This window comes from Lissotriton vulgaris, chromosome 8 (genome assembly GCF_964263255.1).
Source record: "Lissotriton vulgaris chromosome 8, aLisVul1.2, whole genome shotgun sequence".
Taxonomy (NCBI): Eukaryota; Metazoa; Chordata; class Amphibia; order Caudata; family Salamandridae; genus Lissotriton; species Lissotriton vulgaris.
The window spans coordinates 223,458,980-223,477,213 of NC_141696.1; the positions used below are offsets into that span (position 1 = coordinate 223,458,980).

Sequence of the window (18,234 nt, forward strand, 5' to 3'; positions counted from 1 at the left end):
GGTGAGAAATTATGTGGTGTGTTTTGGAAATGTGTGGAGTTTAATTTTGTGACGTGGAACTGTGTGGCGCTGACCAAAATTGTGCTTATTGAAATTATGAGTTATGGTGTGCATTTATGTGGATTGCTGGTATTTGGCATAGAGTGCATTTATGTGGGGTGTATTTATGTTGTATAGAGTAGAGTGCAATTACGTGTAGTGTGATTATGTTTTACCATGCGGACATAGAACTACAAACTATTATGCACTTTAATTTATTGTTAAAAATACTTTACTCTGCAGCTTTCCTGTTGGGTGGCCTCAATGTTTTAAGCTGCTTGCTCAGGCAAAGTGGTCTGAAATGCTCAGGTAGAACTAGAAACAAGGGTTTCCTCGCATTACTGAAGGTGGTTGTATGGCACTTTCATTGACATCCCTGCGATGCGTTCAGTCTCCAAAGCCTGTTTAGCCTGTTTCCTCAGTGAGGAGCAGTTGTGAGGGAAGTAAAGCCTTGCCTGGTGCACCCTATTTTACAGTCCCATGCCTTCAAGTGATTTATATATGAGTGATATATTGCCTTAAGAGACAAGATAGAATCACGGACGTAGCTTAGTCAACAAGTATTGGGGGTGGGAGGGTGGAGGGCTTCAGATTTCCCAACAGTGACGCTGGGATATTTTGTTAAAGCACAATTTAGGAGAAGCACAACACGAGGTCGTACTGTAGGGGCATTCAAAAGCAATGTGAATTTCTGTTAATGGATGTTGATTGCAGTCCAGAAAATCTACAGATGTTAGCAGTACCGAAAAGAGGCCTCTTAGGGACCGGTTCATATGGCTGCTTCTTGAACAGGGACGTCAGAACGACTTAACCTAGATGCATGGAATCATTGCCTTTTGCAACATGCAATGTGCCCTTAAAGACAACTGCAGTGAACTCCCCCTTTTACCCATACCACATGCAATTAAGCAAAGCCACCCAGCATGCACTTCCAAGAGACTCTTTAGGCACGTCTGCCAGAACTACAGCCAACAACGCCCTGTTGTTTCCCCATCACAGTTTGATATAAATTGACAGTACTGAAGTTCCAGGAATTCATTGTATCTAATGCCAGAGCTCCGAAGTTGCTAGGAAGCACCTTTGGAAGCGATTTAGATGTCAGCATTTGTATCCAAAACATTAATAAAAAGCCTTAATTCTCCAGGTAGATATTTTTACCCAAGTTACGTTTCCGAGAAATAAATCAGTAAGGAGTTAGGACATGTATTAATATGGACATGACATTTTCTCCTTTACTAAAACTAAATAAAACTAAACCATTTAATGCGGTTTCGAACTAAAAAGCGGACGCTGGGATATTCTGTGAGAAGCACAACATGAGGGGGGCTGTAGGGGCAGTGGAAACAGAGAGGAGGAAATTATTTGGAGCACTTAAAACACATCATTTTAAAAGCGAACCATCAACGTACTTAAGGGTACACTGTCTTTCCTCTGCAACACCTGAAACATGCATCTTAATGGCTGCACTCATTATGTTTGGCTGATGTGTGTATGCGAATGGCATGGTCTCTGGATGCGGCTAGGCTCTCCCAGAAGCCAAGGTAGGCGAGGCAGGCTCTATGGCGACTTCACAGTACACAGCAGTCGCTGCTCTGGAGGACAAGCATTGGCATAGCCAATAGGTCTCGCCTTTGGGAATTTATAAAAGATTATTAAGGAGATGTCCTTGCCTGTTCCTAAAGGTGTTATTTAAACGTTAACACATTTAAGATAGAGTCCTTAGTTTTAGACCTGAATAAATAATGAAGTAATGCTATTACAAAATGTGCTGCCTTATGCTGCATAATTTGCCTTTCTTAATGTATAATGTACTCAATCCTGCTGCGTAATTTGGCCCTTTCTGGCCTCATAATTCCAGTTGCCCAAAAAACCCCTGCATGGAGCCGCTTTCACTGGACCGTGTAGCGTTGTTGTAATTGCATTTAAATAGCGCTTACTACGTTTGACGAGGCGTGAAACAGCTTTTCGGCGAGTAGGACGGTACTCTGGAACCGAAAAAGGATTAGTGGTGAATTAGAATAGGGAAATATGAAATAAATTTGAGTGGTGGATATGTGAGTTAAATATTAGGATTGAAAAAGGATATTGGAGGAATAGAAGAGGAAAGCTTTTTTTATTTATATGGAACTTGCTACCCCCGATGAGGTGATGAAGTGCTTTTTGGTAGGTAGCACACTACTCCGGAACCCAAGCAGGATTAGTGGGGAAATAGTACAAAGAAATATGAAATTAATTTGAGCGGTGGGCATGTGGGTCTTTTATTTTGATAGAAAAGGATAGTGGAGCGAGAGAAGGGTCTAGAAAGTGTTTTTGGGGAGTTCATAGCAGTAGAAGGAGGAGGTTTGGGAGGAGTAAAGGGTAGGTGGGGGATAATCACGCTAGTCTGAGTTCCCTGTAGAAACCACAGATGCACTTGAAATGTGGATGTCCCGGCAAAAACCTGGTTACAGAACCAAGGTGTGTCGTTGGGTCAAGTTTGGGCAATGTAAAAAAGCCAATAAAAATGTAGGTCCATGTAGCGTTGCAATTGTGTCCTGACTAGAGGTCCTATTTGTAGTGGAGAAGGAGTGGGCATTCCCATACATATGTAGGATGTTTCTCTAATGGTATGTTGGCGTGCCTGGTGACTACTGCGTGACCCTGGACCGAGAGTCCGGGCTTCTGGTTCAAGCTTTGGCACTTGTTGTAACGTGACTTAAAATTGAAAGATAAATTTGACAGGTTGTGATTTGAAAGACGTGCAAGTACCAGAATGGGCTGGAGAGTAACAACGCAATGTTGTAAATGCGGAGGATCTCTTGTCTGAAAACAGGCACACCTCAACTTCAAGCTTGCACATTGACCAAAAACTGTAGTGTGCTTTCAAGTACTGTGCTAGTTGTTTGTTTCCAACCACCGGCATTACAGTGCTACATGAGCGCCGGAATACATGCGCATGATCTGGTACAGTTGTTTTCATTATATACATAAACTGGAAGATTAAGTGATTTGCGCATAATCACATGATGTTACATCTACGTCAGGACACTTGTCCCACTTCAAAAGTTGGCAGCCACGCACACCCCTCCCTTTATTAACCTAAGATTGCGAAGTTTCCAAAACTGAGACCCTGTATGCAACGTAAACTGCTTGCTAAAAAGCAGGCAGTGGACAACTGGTGAGCTGGGATAATAAATCGCCTGCTGGCAGAACCCCACTCATAGGACCACCAAGCAGAAGTTTTAGTGGAAACGGGCACAGGGTTTAAGCTTGCATTATTTTTCCAGTATCAAAGCAAACATTGTGACTTAAAAAGCAAGTCTGAGATTTTTCACCCTCAGCTTCACCGTCGTGTGCTAGGGTTCAGTCGTTCTAAATTCTATCTGGTGGAAACTCCAGTTGACAAGTGGAGATAAACCTTGTATGTCCGGTTCAATTAATTTTTCATTCAAGTGAAAGAGAATGCAAGGACTTAAAACACTCTCTTTAGATGATAGTGAATGCTTAATATTTGTGCCATGACACATTTGCAGGCTTACAACACTTTTTTGGTGGGAAAAAAATTAAAACATATGGTTCCTGCACAGTATTTAAACATTAATACTGTTACCAATTGGTTTTTACCAGCCCCTACTCTGTACACAAGAAGCGCCTTTTAAACAGCTTTTGCAGATGTGTCAACTTATTCCTGGAACCTAACCCCTAAGAAAACCTTCTTCACAGCTGGGCTTCGAGCTAAGAAAAATAACCCTCGGAGGTGGCGTTTGCAGCGGGAGGGGGTAACTTTACAAATGCTTATGCCCAACTCATTGCTTCCTACAATCAGGTAAAATATTGTGATCCAAAAAGAACTCACGAGGCAAGGGTAAATAGTATAATTGCCGAAATGCTTAAAAATAAAAAATACGGCATTGATTTTCTTGTTCTGGACTTCGAACACCGCTGTCCAGGTTACCCCTAGGGATTAGCTTTCTGCCTGCAAAGTAAAGCGAGCAGGTAAAAGGCGTAGAACAAAAATCTGGGCCTGTGGCGGGAGCAGGGCGCAGCTTCCCAGTCCCAGTCAATTAACCCCTTCCATGCTCATGACAAGGTCAACTCATCATGGGTGTTACCCGCGCTGTGCTTATGACGAGTTGACCTTGTCATGATTCTATAGTATTCAAACATTTGCAGGACAGGAGGGGAAAATCCCTTAGCAGCCAAGGTGTTAATCACTTAGGGAGCAGCTGTGCAGACACCCCTGGTGGAGCTGGGGCGCTGATGCGAAGACTGAAACCGAGGGCACACACACCAGCAGGCCGTGCTTTTCAGGTATAATGTGCCCCCCAGAGAAGCTCTATACCCGACCCTTCAAGTGCACTTTGCTCTCAGGGAGGAAGCCTTGAAAACTAAACCGGACCGATTTTAAGAACCCAAGGGCTTTTTAAAAAGCAAAAGTCATTCGCCTCGAAGGAGCCATGTCCTCGGTGCATGTAGCGCTTACGAAGAACCATTCATTTGAGCCTAAACTTGGGAACCGAGAGAGGTATGTTGCAAAAGTTTATTACGTTTTAAAGTACATGATATAGACAACAGATAGTCTTTCTTTATATCAACTTCCTAGAGTAAAAAACGGTGCAGCCTGCCACACATTAAACTAGGACGTAAGCATTGTATGATCGGAATCAATATAATCTACATGAAAGGCAGAAGATTATCATCCTCACATATCAATGCACATCTGGGGAGTTTGGAAACATGAGTAATGGTGGTGGTGATAGGGGAAGGGGCCGGGGTCGGGAGTATAAAGCACCCAAAGCATACTATTGGCACCTGAGATTTACTGGCGCTTGGAAAGTGGGTCACACGAGGGCTCTGGAGACCCAAATTAGTCTGCTGCCAGAAATCTGACACCACTGCCCTGGTTCCTTCTGTGGGTCATGGGCGGGTGGCGAACCTGAACAAGTAATGTTCCCTCTGCAGAGAAGGCTTGGAAACCTCTCACCGCCCGCCCCTTATATAGCATGAGACATGCAACAAACAGTGAGTTATGTTGTGAAACAGACTGATGTGCAGACAACCTCCTTCCCACCTCCAGCTGGAAGGCTTAAGTTTCCCCAGCGTGACTCGAAACACAAAAAAAAGGAAAGACAGCGCCTCCACAGGACTTACTGCAAATGCCCCTTTAATAAGGTGGAGCTTTGCTGCTGCCACTGGTGTCCTTTACTGGCCATGGCAAGGGTAGCTGCTGCGAGGAATCACAGCAGAACAGAGGGAGGAGGCCGGCGTGTAAGGGGAGATGGGCCAAACATTCGCTGAAGACAGCAGCACTCCCGAGCTCGGCCGGTGTGTGCTGACAAAGCTGCCCTGTTCTCCCCACACGCCTCCAATGACTGCTGTTTGCTGCCCAACCAAGCAGCTGTAAGAAATAAGGTGTAAAAAATGTTATGCAAAAAAAGAGTGCGCCACACAAACGAAAAATATATTGGAAAGAGCTGCAGCTGCTTGAAGCCGGCACTGCCTGCCTACAGAACACAAGGCACTCGCTGCAGCTCCTTGAAGCCAGCACTGCCTGCAGAACACAAGGCGCTGGCTGCAGCTCCTTAAGCAGTATGCAAGGCGCTTGCTGCAGCTGCTGGAAGCCAGCACTGCCTGCCTACAGAACACCAGGCGCTCGCTGCAGCTCCTTGAAGCTCAAATAAAACAGGCCCTGTAGCTCTTTGAAACCAGGATGCATCTACAGAACAGGCGGCTCAGACCTGTCCATCCGGCGGTGACAAGGAGCAACAAGCCCCGGAATAACTGTGCCCATTAACCCCTTGCCCGCGGCCGGAATTCCGCTCCTCTGCGGCACATTCCGATCGCGGGCGTGGTCATGACGGCTGGGAGCCGTCATCAGCACACAAGCACTGTGTGCCATGACGGCTCCCAGCCGTCATCAGCATCGAAGGGGTTAAAGAAAACAAACACGCGCGCAAAGAACTGTAGAAGCTGAAGACACTTCAGGTTTATTTCACAAACAGGCGCGCAAAGAACTGTAAAAGCTGAAGACATTTCAGCTTTTTTTCACCGCCATTAAAGAAGAAAAAAGAAAAAACATGCGCGCGAGTCGTGCTAAAGAAGGAGGCAGCAGAGGGAGGGAAGACAGGAGGGGACGTGCGCCTGTTTCTCTTGTGGGAACGAGCAGGGGCCCCATATGTTTGCAAGTTAATTACAAACATACGGTGTCCAAAGCTCGCTCCTGCAAGGGAATCGCCACACGTGCATGCATTGCCATTGAAGGCTATAGAACACGTGCATGTTTTTGCATGAAAAGGCGCATTGATGGCTAAAGGTCTTTCTCCAATGCAACGCATGCATGCTGCTTAGGCGAGACCTAAAAAAGGAGGGGGTCGGAAAGAAGGAGGCGGTGTCTGCGCTGCAGCTGCATTACTTACAAAGTTTGTTAACACACTTGTTGGCAAATGCCGTCCAAACAATAGGTGTGGCGTTGCGATGCGGGCAAAAAACAAAAACAACAAGCTTTAACCCCTTCGCTGCGGGGCTAATTTCCCCACAGCGCGGGGGGGAGGGGGGCCGCGCACGGCGCCGCTGTGCTCATGACGAGCCCAGGCTTGTCATGCAGCACGGTGCTCGTGTGCTGGTGACGAGCCTGGGCTCGTCATGACCACGCCCGCGCAATGGAACGCTCAGCACAGCGGGGAAATTAGCCCTGCGTGTGAGCGTTCCACGGCTCATGACGAGCCTAGGCTCGTCACCAGCACACGAGCACCGTGCTGCATGACGAGCCTAGGCTCGTCATCAGCACGGAAGGGGTTAACGGCTAAAAGACGACTGGTGCAGGGGCTATGTGCGCTCGGAGGGAGGGCTTATAACGTGAAGCAGAAGGGGAAGCAAAACAGCCAGAATCAGCGACCGGCCAAAAGCATCAATAAAGATTAAAAAAAGTTCCAACACACAGGAGATAACGAAGGCAAGCGTAAGTACACTGTACTTTACCGGTGCTCCTGAGCTTTCAAAAGAAGGAAGCTATGGGCTGCCTGAACGAGACAGGAGGCAACAAGAGCGACGTATAGATGAACCAATTGTAAGCAGGAGGCAGGAATAGAGTGGTTTTATCGATTACAGCAGTTCTTGCAGACAGCGCATGGGCGCTCACAGCGCTCAACCTAATGATACCTGGTGGCCTTAAATTCAGCACATTCACTTTCCATAACATTCCTAGCTCCAACAAGAACTTGAGCTATTATATACGGTATTGTTAATATAGCATTACATACATCCACATAATCTCACTTCCACAAAAAGAATGGATTACTTCTCACTCAATATTTTAACTATCAGAGACACAAAAACAATATATGAACACAACTTTAGGAAATGTCTAGTGACTTTCAACAACTGACTTTTCAACTTCACCTGTCTATGTAATGATAATGTAAAAATAAAGTAACACACACTTGGCCTAGTTGGCAAATGCATAGTATCTGAAATACTGTACATCTAAACAGCAACGCCAAGGGAAATAATTTCCCAAACTCAACAACCAAAAATTCTTGTCAGACTATAATATCGGAGACCTGAAATAAAACTTAGTGTTAAATAAATACGACCTCTACAATTCTGATAAAACAAGAAAGTATCCGCGGTTTTGATTTTTAAATGAAATTAACTTCAAGGATAGCCGAAACCCTGTATTATTGTATGGATTTAACAGCATGCTTTAACAATAAAGCCATTACCAAATCTAACCTACAAAAATACTTGAGATTTCTCTGCGAAATGAACTATGGGAGAAAGGTTCCTTGAAACTACTCAAAGCATTCAGATCAGCTAATTACACTTAATCCCAGTTCTTTGTTGCTCATAGGACAAAGTGGCACTCTGAAAGACTATATAGAAAGCTGGCCTATGCAATACGTCCTCTTGCTAGAACCAGAGTGCAACTGGACCTTCTGCTAATATGTTACTCTTTTGCCCAAATGAGTATTTTTTTTTTTAGCTATGTGGGACGATGCTACATATTCACAGAGAAACCTCTTTAAAAATGTTCTCCTGCAAAAGATTCAATCGACAACATACCTTTGTATTATCATGCTAACCCATGCAATATCCCTCAAACCATTACTCAATACTGAAAAGGAGAAGATTGCACACTAACAAATAAGGTGGAATTTACTTTCTTTTATCCTTAAGAGGTAAATAGCACTTAAGAAATACAGAAGACATGTGAGCAATAAATGCTACGTTGAACGACTAACGCAGCATGTTTTTTCATTTTTATTGTCTCTTCCATACTGAAGCAGCATTCCTGTCTGACTGAGAATCAAACTGTTCTTACGGAGTTTTAACATGAAAATGTCACCATATCTTCCTCCAATTCCCTTCTTCATAGTTTCTTACAATTTTGATACACAATATATTGTAAATATGCTGTAATGCAAATCTTCTGAAAGTGACATATCTATGACTGCAGGACCTACCAGTGGCGCTGTGGATATACAAAGGTATCAGGAAATTACCTTTAAAAGTAATCCAAGCTTCAGCTTTTTCAGGCTTTGCATTTCTTTTCCTAAACTGTATATTGTGAAATATGAAACAGGATGCTTTAAGCCAAATATTTCTTTGGTAAGCATCAAGCTCCTGATGAGCTCTTTGAATAGGTTTCATTAGGTCTAGCTAATCCACTGATAATGACATCTAAAAGATGTTTAGGATGTTATTTAATAAAGGTGGTATTTTTCTTATGCCAGTTATTTTGGCTGACACCTTTGCTATTACGTATGAACGTTGCTGTATCTGTGGGAAAATATGCCTCTGGAATTTGGCTGAAAACCCTGAAGTACTCAATGAAATTTTAAGATATGTTTAAGAACAACCCGCTAAACATATTGTTTTAGACAAAATATTTGAAAAGTGCAATTTAAAATGTGCTACTTCTTTAATAAATAAACATGTTTAGGACAACTGAAACTATCTCCGTAGAGGCTGGTGCGTTCTTTTCGCTTGTTGAAAAAAACAGGGAGACAGGAAAAGAGGTAGTGCTGGGTGGGGGGGGGGGGGGGGGGATTTCGACAGACGACGACGAGGGAAATGTAAAACAATAATTAATTTTCCCTTGTCGTCATCTGGCGGAATCCCCCTCCACCCTGCCTCACTGCTCTTACCTGCACAGGCCGCAGCTGGCAAAACCCTTGAAAAGGGTTGCAGCCAAGGAAGGGAAAACTAGGCCAGTTATATGTTTAGTAGTTTAGAATGGCAGTGAATGTTCAAATTTGAGGGGACTGTCTGTGCTGAATCTGCAAAAGGAGAGAGACAAGACCCTCATGAAGAACTGCAATAGCTAGCACCACACAGAGCGAGAATACGCCTGCAAAAACAGTGGACATAGCTGAGAAAGAATGAGAGGAGATCCACTTGGAGGGGGTTATGCATCAGGAAGAGACAAACTAGACAAGAGAAAAAGATTTGTGGAAACAAAGCCCACAAGAAAGGTGGGGTGGGGTGGGGGAGCGGAGAGGGAAATAAAAACACTTTGGTGAGATCCACGAGTTAGAGCGTAGGACTTTAAGGGGAAAGACTTCCACAAACAAGAACGGAAGCTAGTGAAAAAGGTGCACAGCTGTATTTGAGCACATAATAAGACTGCAATGATCTAGGGCTCAAGCGGCACTGGCAGTGGAGCTTAGCATCTAAGTGACATACCACTGAAAAAAATACAACTTTGGAAGCCTGATCTCAAAATCCAGAATATTTTGCTACTCAAAGTTCTAGCAATAGCACACACAAGTTGAGTTTTTCCCATTTTCATACAGCAATTAATACCAGGGCAGACATGATTCTTTTTATTGACAATTTTAGAACATAAGGACAATATATCTCTGAGAAATTAAGATATTGACCTATACTTGGGGACAAAATTCGAAGCTCTTGGCTGAACAGTATACAACTTAGGAAATAACCCATGTTGCCTACTAGTGATCTAGCTATAACTCTTTGTTTGGAATTATAATGTTTGGTGTGGATACTAAACAGAAAGGCTACCATATCCCTCACCATTATTTAAACACTACCTTCATACGAAAGCCTAAATAAAGGCCTGGTGTACTTTTGCAATAGAATACAGTGCTCAAAAGAACAAATCTAACAAAATCTGTCATACTGGCTTGTCAAGAGAAATACAATTCTACTCAAAATGCCACATTATAGTGTTTTAAGGATAAAAATAATGACAGGGCTGCATCAACTCACACAAAACTGCTACAGCTCCAGACTCAAACAAGAGGCATTCTTCGCGGTTTCTTGTTTCCACAATTACGCTGAAGGGAGGAGGGTCAAGCTTGTGGTAAATCCGATATCCTTTACTGAAAGCCATGGTGGCTCCTGTCAAAAGTCACTCTGAAAGAGACCATCATATTATTAACATAGAGAGGTGCACTGAAAATAGCAGTTTCAATAACAGTGAAAATATATACAACAGGACAATCAATACAAAAGTCCAGTCAGAGACAAAGTCTAGTTCTTAACATATGTGCTTATTCTTTAACCACCTCTAGACGTAGGTGTATTCATTTGCATTGGGTAGTGTGTGGTGATGTTTTGAACAAATTACTGCAACATATTTCTGCTTTCATTAAGCATGCAGGTGCCTTAGGGTGTCTGGACGCTCGACTCAAAGTCAGGAGATTGTGAGAAGACATTTAGAGCAAGAAGCTGTAGGTTTTAAATGTCTTCCTGAACATGGTATAGCAGGTAAAGATTTATATCTCAAGTGGAAGGGAATTCCTGAGAGAAGTTGTTTTTAATGAAAAGGCACAAACGCCCTGGCAAGACTTTAGTGCAATATTTAAAATATCAATTTAGTAACACAGCAAGGGCTAAGCAGGTTGCAAGAAATTTGACAAGGTCATTCACACCACTATACAACAGCCACTGCTCAAAGCAAATGAACCATGTACATCAAGATTAATCATTGCTACAAAGTAAAGTGTGTTCTTTGTTGGCTAAAACAAAGATATTGCCAATGCACCAAAACAAGAATCGAAGAAACTCATGATCAAAGGGAGACTGACCCTTCATCATGTTCAAAATGGAACTGACTGAGAATGTAGTATATGAGCATAGCTTCAATGCACTAACAAATTATATGGTTATATTTTTTATCTAATAGGAATTTGGTTGCAAGCATAAAACACTTATCACAAGTCTTCCAATAAACAAACACATCCCAAGACGGGCCCAAAATATCTAAATCCGAAAATAACATGAGGTTCCAAGACTAACCGCAGATGAAGTACGTGGGTGGGTGAGTTTCAGGCACATACCACCTCGAGTATTGAACAACTATGGGCAAAGGCTAACCGACTGTGACAGACTGGCTTTATAGCTGTTTGGCTGAATACGCATTCAAAACACATTCAACACATCAATATGGACAGGGCTTATTTCCTCAGACTAGATGAGCCACCTAAGTAGTCTATTTTCTGTGGGAAAGGCGTCACCCTCTTTATCTATTCTGTCCCTGTAGAGCATTTGTTGGGGCCTCTTTCAGCAGTCACGAGCCCCTTGTAGCTCATATTTCTTTGAGGTTAGCCCTCTCTTTCGGCAGGTAATTACTTACACCTGTGTCTGTGAAGAAGGCATGTGGAAAAGGCTCTGCCATTTGGCTCAAGAAGAAGGGGCATTAGGGATGGATTCAGTGCAGCTAATATTTGTCCCTTGCAGGCATATCTCTTGGAAAGAGGACACTCCCTGCTTGTGGTTATTTGTTCCTAGCGGGTACGTTACGCAAGGACAAGGAACTCTGCGGTTACTACTTAAGGCATTATCAGCGGAGATGACTGTTGGCTCTGCTTGCGGCTCTGTTCTCAAGGCTGCAGCTACTGTCTCCGCTGCAACCGGCTCTTCATCTCAATGTAGGATATGGCTTTGGTTTCATCTCCTCGGGAGTGCCGCTGCCTCTGCCTCACACTCCAGGGCAGCTGACAGCACCTGTCACACACACAGTGGGGCTCCTACATCTCTGCTCAGACCTCAAAGGTGGAAGCCGGCTGGCCGGGGTTACCTGTGCAGCACTGCCACCCCAGGGTCCGCATCACTCGACCGCCCTTCCCAACAACTATCCAGATAAAAAGGAGGGGGATATCCCAGGCCTTACCTCCTGCTTCCCGAAACAGGACCCGAATTCCGACGTTTTTCGCTTATGGTTTTGAGCCGCCTTCAATACCTGAAGGGCTCTGTCAGATTTCAATAAGAGAAGGCACGGGAGGCAATAGGAAAGCTGGTTTATTTTGATTGACAGCATAAGGGGCAGTACTACAAGGGCCCGGTCGGCCCTCCAGACCCACAGCTCCTATGATTGGCTGGGAGAAAAACAATTACCCGCCCCCGGAAAAGACGGCCCACCCACCCCGGAAAAAACGCTCTCTAGGCCGGTCCGACCCGGAAGAGACTTATCCAGCAATGCTCAGCTGTGCGCGAGCCGCCATTGCAGGCTGGAAGTTATGATTATTTGCGGTCATTGCTTTCTATTGGGTAAAATGCGTGTAGTCGGACATGGGCGCCCTTCGAGCTCTTAGGGAGTTGGAGGAAAGACAAGAGCACAATTAGCGGAAACCGAATGCGGGATTGTTGGTCGGTAGAATGGGACGGGCTTAGCTCTGAGTTCACACTAGGGCTCAAGAGACAGCATTTTGTTGATGTCAGTTCAATTAGCTTGTGGCATGTGGAGTTCAAGGAACCTGAGCCAGACTTCGAGTTGCAGAAGGAGTGGCAGAGGCGTGTGTGACCCGTGCACTAGTCTTTGAGTTGCAATGAGGGGCCAAATTACATTGTTGGGGCCGGGGTAAGCTTATAGGTTTCAGGGCACAAGTCGGGGGTACACGCAGGTACAGGGCGCCCAACCACTATTTAAACAGGGTGGACGCTGTCCCCCTGATAAGAAGTTGGGCCTCTCAGAAATATGCTGAACTTAACCTGGTGTAATTTTCAGACACTGAGACACGTTCAGCAGCACCTGTACGTTGTCTGCTTTCCATTCCCAGGAGCAACGTGCAGGCAGTGAGGGAGCTTTTTTATGTTCACCTCCAGCTGGGCCAAAGTTAAGGGGCTTCCTTTTGTTTTAATATCCTGACTGAAGGTGGTCTGGAACCTCACACTTTAATGTAAATGCCACGTACGGGATACAAAGGCACAATGCTTGTTATCTCTTCACAGGTACTAAAAGAGGCATGCTCTTGCCTTTGTTCAGTCCTTGAATATAAGAGATGCATGCACTGTAAGAATGTCAAGTGTGTTGGTCTGTCCCAGTATTTAAACAACAATTTCAATAATACTATTTTATTTCTTTTTTTAGCGCTAAGCAGCCCAAAGCGATGGTGTCGGAGCTCTTTACGTACCATGCACATTAGACATTGACAAATCATGTACATGTGGAAAGCAATGTACAAGATGAGTTACATGAAACAGGGTTACAATGTGTAGTAGTCACACATCCTTCATAGTTCACTGTGATATATTACAGGGATTACAATTTATGACCTGAAGGTAAGAAAAGGATCTCTGTGTTTAAAGCAGTAATTTTCATGTTACTTGATGCACTTTGCAGGAGACACATTAACCCACTATACTACTTTGATTCAAATCTGGGACTTATTCAAATTTGAATTTGAAATCTGGGACTTAAAAAATACAGATCCCTCCAACAAATGCGTTCACATCCAGAGTTATCCCACCATTATTATTATTCCCTGAGAACCTCTTACAGCAGATGCCATAACCCATAAAATATTTTAAAATGCAGACTTTGCAACCAATTAAGCAGAACAGATCTACTGCCATGCTTCACCTTGCCAATTTCTTTGTGACAGGGTTTACAAAAATAAATATATTAGTTGAGACCGAGATTTTGCGCCTGGATCTCCCCGCTTTTTTGGCACAACCCCAATGTAAAATCTCATTCACCGTGTTCTCCAATTTTCTGGAATCGTACAATCTGCTGCACCCCACTCAATCTGGCTTCCGCCCCAATTTAAGCACCGAGACGGCGCTCTTGGAGGTGTCTGAAGCCATTAAAGAGGCACTGGACTCGGGAGGCAAGGTTATGCTTGTAATGCTAGACCTATCGGCGGCGTTTGACACCGTCCCCCATGAGGGTCTCCTCGCCAGACTTCATGAGATCGGTCTGAGGGGGACGGTGCTCAGCTGGTTTAAATCTTTTTTGGCTGACCGTCGACAAACGGTCTGGGTCCCACCTAGCTCTGCCATAATGCCGCCTTTGGGAGTCGGAGTTCCGCAGGGCTCTGTGTTGAGCCCGACTCTTTTTAACATCTTTATGACCCCTCTGGCGGCACTGGCTGAGTCTTTCGGGGTCCGGATCGTTTCCTACGCCGACGATACCCAGCTCCTCTTTACGTGCAGCAAAGGAGAAGATTTTGATGGAGAGAGTATCCGTGAGTGCCTTGGGGCTGTTTTTGAATGGTTCCAGCTTAACTGCCTCAAGTGCAACTCAGATGAATCTGAGGTACTCTTCTTCGGTTGTATATCTGATCCAGATTGCCAGGAATGGTGGCTGGTCAACATGTTCCCTCCAGCGGGCTCGTCCCAGCTGGCAAAGAACTTGGGGTTTAAGATTGACAATGGTCTGGCGTTAAGATCTCAGATCCTTGGTCTTACGGGAACATGCTTTGGCCTCCTCAGGATGCTCCGTAAGTTCCTTCCGCTGCTCTCTGAGGAGCACAGGAAGATGACAGTGCAGGCCTTAATAGGCTCAAGACTGGATTATTCCAACGTCCTGTATCTTGGCCTGCCGGAATATCTCTTACAGCGGCTGCAGGTGGTCCAGAACTCGGCCGCAAGGGCCATTTTTGGTCTGCACAGGCGAGCCAAAGCTTCTGGTCTTCTGCAGTCGCTGCATTGGCTGCCTATCCGTAAGCGGATAGCTTTCAAGGCTTTGACCCTGGCCATAAGGCGCTTTATGCCTCGGGAGCCAAATATCTCCAGAAGAGGCTTGCCTTTTACCATCCGGCCAGATCTTTGAGGTCTGAAGCATTGTTCCTCGCTGTGGTGCCACGAGTAAAAAGGGCCCGGATTGGAGGTCGCTCTTTCAAGCTGTTGGCGCCACAGCTTTGGAATACTCTGCCCCAGAGCATTACGTTGTACCTCCAATCTGTTGAACTTCAGGAAGGGCCTTAAAACTTGGCTTTTCGCCCTTTAGGTCGCTCTTTCCTCTTTCTGCCTGGTCTGTTATTTTACTGTGTTGTGTCTTTTTCTTTTGTTACTGGTTCGTTAATAAAAGCGCCGGGACACTCCATGGAGTAGCCGTGCGCTATATAAAAAACCAAAATAACATAACCAGGGCTCGACAAATCTAAAAAATCTTACTAGACCTGCGGGTCGAGTGAGTAGACTTTTCTACTCGACCTAACAGCAATGCACTCGACCCACAAACTGATCGCATATGAATTTTATTTCAAAGCATTTGCAGCGCCAACAACCACCAGCGGGCCAGCTGCAACACTGCCAAGCCAGGCAGGCACGCACATAGCAGTTAAAAAGTCTCCGGTCAGGCACAGTACTGTCACATAATGGAAAATCCTGCTTATAACCAGCATGCAGCAAAAATAAAAGCTTCCAGATCTCTCTGATCTGGACACAACCTTAATCATGCCCAAAACGTACTCCTGCCATTCAGAAATAGGCACTGGCAAAACCAATACTCTTAATGTGACATTCGGGGTCTACCCTGTGGATTCTAGCAGCACAGCTGAGGCTGTGTTCCCTGCAATTAATTGCACCATCTTTTTACGGAAACATCTACGATCAGGTCTCTGAAGCTCACTCCCCCCTCCCAAAGCCTAACTCTCTGGGCCTAAACTTCATTTTTGGGGGGAAACTGTGGGTGTGGTAATTAGCGGTCACACAATCGGCACAATCCGCACCTTATGAGTGACACTTTCTTGCAAGCAAAATCAAGCAATTAAGGTGAGGGAAACATACAATTATTCACAAATTACAGCATAGTACATTCACCGCACAATGTTCTACTGCAACTTGCATAAGCAGTATTAAGCTCTGGGAAGACATTTAATTTATTTCCTTTGTACCTTCAGATAACCGATTCTCCTGACAGATTCAAGTGAAAGGGGCTCTCATTAAGGTCCCAGAATTAGCTACGGCCAGTGAGTGGTAGTATTACATTGCTGTCACTTGAAGTTGCCAAAAAGTACGACTCCAGTAATTAGGCCGCTTCAAAATTGCACGACGGAGGTTATAGGCGCAGAATGAATGTTATTCTGTGTTATGGTGGCACATGAAAGGATACATCACGCTAATGCTGACAGATTTTCAAATGCATTTTTTTGTGAAGTGCTCCAACCTCTTCAGGCAACGTTTGCGCTAAATACATTTACATATTACATAAATACATTTACATAGCAGCTGATTTGTTCTTTCAACTTTTTATCGCCTCCCTTGAACCACACTTATAAAAAGAAAAAAAACACTCTTGAAAGGCTTGAATTCAAATGACTTGAACAGCCCACTTCAGTTTCGTTTCGGCTAACTCACAGTCCCTGACCCTGCATTTACGTTTTCAACACAGAATGCAACCTGGACATCTTAGGACGGTTGAGCCCTGACAAATTTAACATACTGACTGCATGCACTGGTCCAATATAATAACTCCATACCCATCAATCGACAGTGCTGCCAAAGCCATGATCAGGCAGGGACTCATGGCAAACCTTTTATGGTCCTCAACTTTATTTGAAGGCTCGCAATGACAAAGTCAGGACGTTTAAAGTGCAAGTATAGAAACCCTACGCTGCAACACAAACGGCCAAATCAAACTATGCTGACGCTTCATCCGGGAAAAGGCAAGCAAACCTTTTTTAAACAGTTTATATGGGCGCAGCACGCACTGTAAACAAATTGCACAGACTAATGCAACAATCATTATTAAGCATGCCCTGTGAACGATTCAGAAATGATGTGCATCAGATAAAATACATTTAGTTACCCCAACCAAAACCTCATTTCAGCACAAGATCCCATAGCAAAATATAATCTACCCAGTATTATTGTGGAAATAAAGACAAAATAAAATGACAGTCCCTCTCCCTCACCCACTCACGTGGCATGCATGACATCCTATTTTGACATCCTATTTTCTGGTGCAATTGGTGCACCCACTTACATGAAAGGTTCGACAATTATATTTTATGAACAGTAAAGCTGTCTCAGTATCTCTTTATACTCGTTCACAAAGCCTTCCTCAAGATGCCGTGCAAAGTATCTAAGAACCAGATATAGACATAATTCGTCTGATACTTGTCATAGAGCGGGTTCAATAAAAACATCAGTGAAGGGGGGGCAAAAGTTGATCACATGCAATGAAATGGAAGAAACGCTTCCACGAGATTACCTCCAAAGGGATCACTGCGAAAATGGACAAACTATTCTACACTTTGGACAATCACAGGAAATGTAACTCATGTTTTCTAAAATCACAATTGAATCACAACATCTTCAAAATCACAGAAACCAACTTCCTCCAAATGATGTATAGCAAACCCAAGCAATTATAACACTCCGAACAAGTATGTTACTCATTTACCTCCTTTAATCTTAACACAGCTGAACACCAAGCAAGTGCATGATTAACTCGAGAGCACCTGACACTACAAACATCCGCAGTGTTTGTGGTTGTTCCTTTCGACATTTACATCGCCACTTTCTCACAACAATGTGTTTTCAGTTGTTTGAATTCTCTTACGTTTCTTTTTTCCTGCATCTCTTTTCATTAATTTCCTCGTCTGCTCAGGTCGGAGGACTCGGTAAGCTGTGTTGTGTGACCCACTTTTTGATATGACTCAACTCCCTCGAATTAAAACTCGAATCTAGCGCAACATAATAAGTATTGCAATCCTTAATGTTTCCATGCAGAATGCAAACATTTGGTGAGGGCAGAACGTCAGGTATCTCCTTTTTACTCCTTATACACCTTGTACATTAGGCCTAACACGGATGTGTGATTTTAGACGACACCGAGCAGGCCTACATTAAACCATGTATAAAAAAAACACTCACCTCCAAATCGCCCTGCAGTCCGTCCCGACTCCGCCGAAGAAAGCGCGTGGTGGCATGCTGCGTCACTGTTACACTTTAAGCAGCACAGCGCGCGGAGGTAGGCCAGGGCCATCATTGGTAGAGCTTTCGCGCGCTACCAGATTGACGGCC

At 44.3% G+C, this 18,234-nt stretch overlaps 1 protein-coding gene across 4 annotated transcripts in view; it reads right to left on the minus strand.

The window, feature by feature from the left end:
- SYNJ1 (synaptojanin 1) overlaps nucleotides 1-12,435 on the minus strand; it is a 668,969-nt gene extending 656,534 nt beyond the window's left edge. For 3 of the 4 annotated variants that reach the window (XM_086933998.1, XM_086933997.1, XM_086934000.1), the window contains exons 1-2: nucleotides 12,155-12,260; nucleotides 10,249-10,395 (exon numbers count right to left, since the gene is read on the minus strand). In XM_086933998.1, coding sequence (XP_086790124.1) covers nucleotides 10,249-10,372 — 124 coding nt within the window. In that variant the 5' untranslated portion in view covers nucleotides 10,373-10,395; nucleotides 12,155-12,260. Of the gene's footprint in view, nucleotides 1-10,248; nucleotides 10,396-12,154 lie in introns of all 4 variants that reach the window. The other variant, XM_086933999.1, reaches the window with a different exon arrangement.
- Between the last annotated feature and the right edge of the window lie 5,799 nt (nucleotides 12,436-18,234).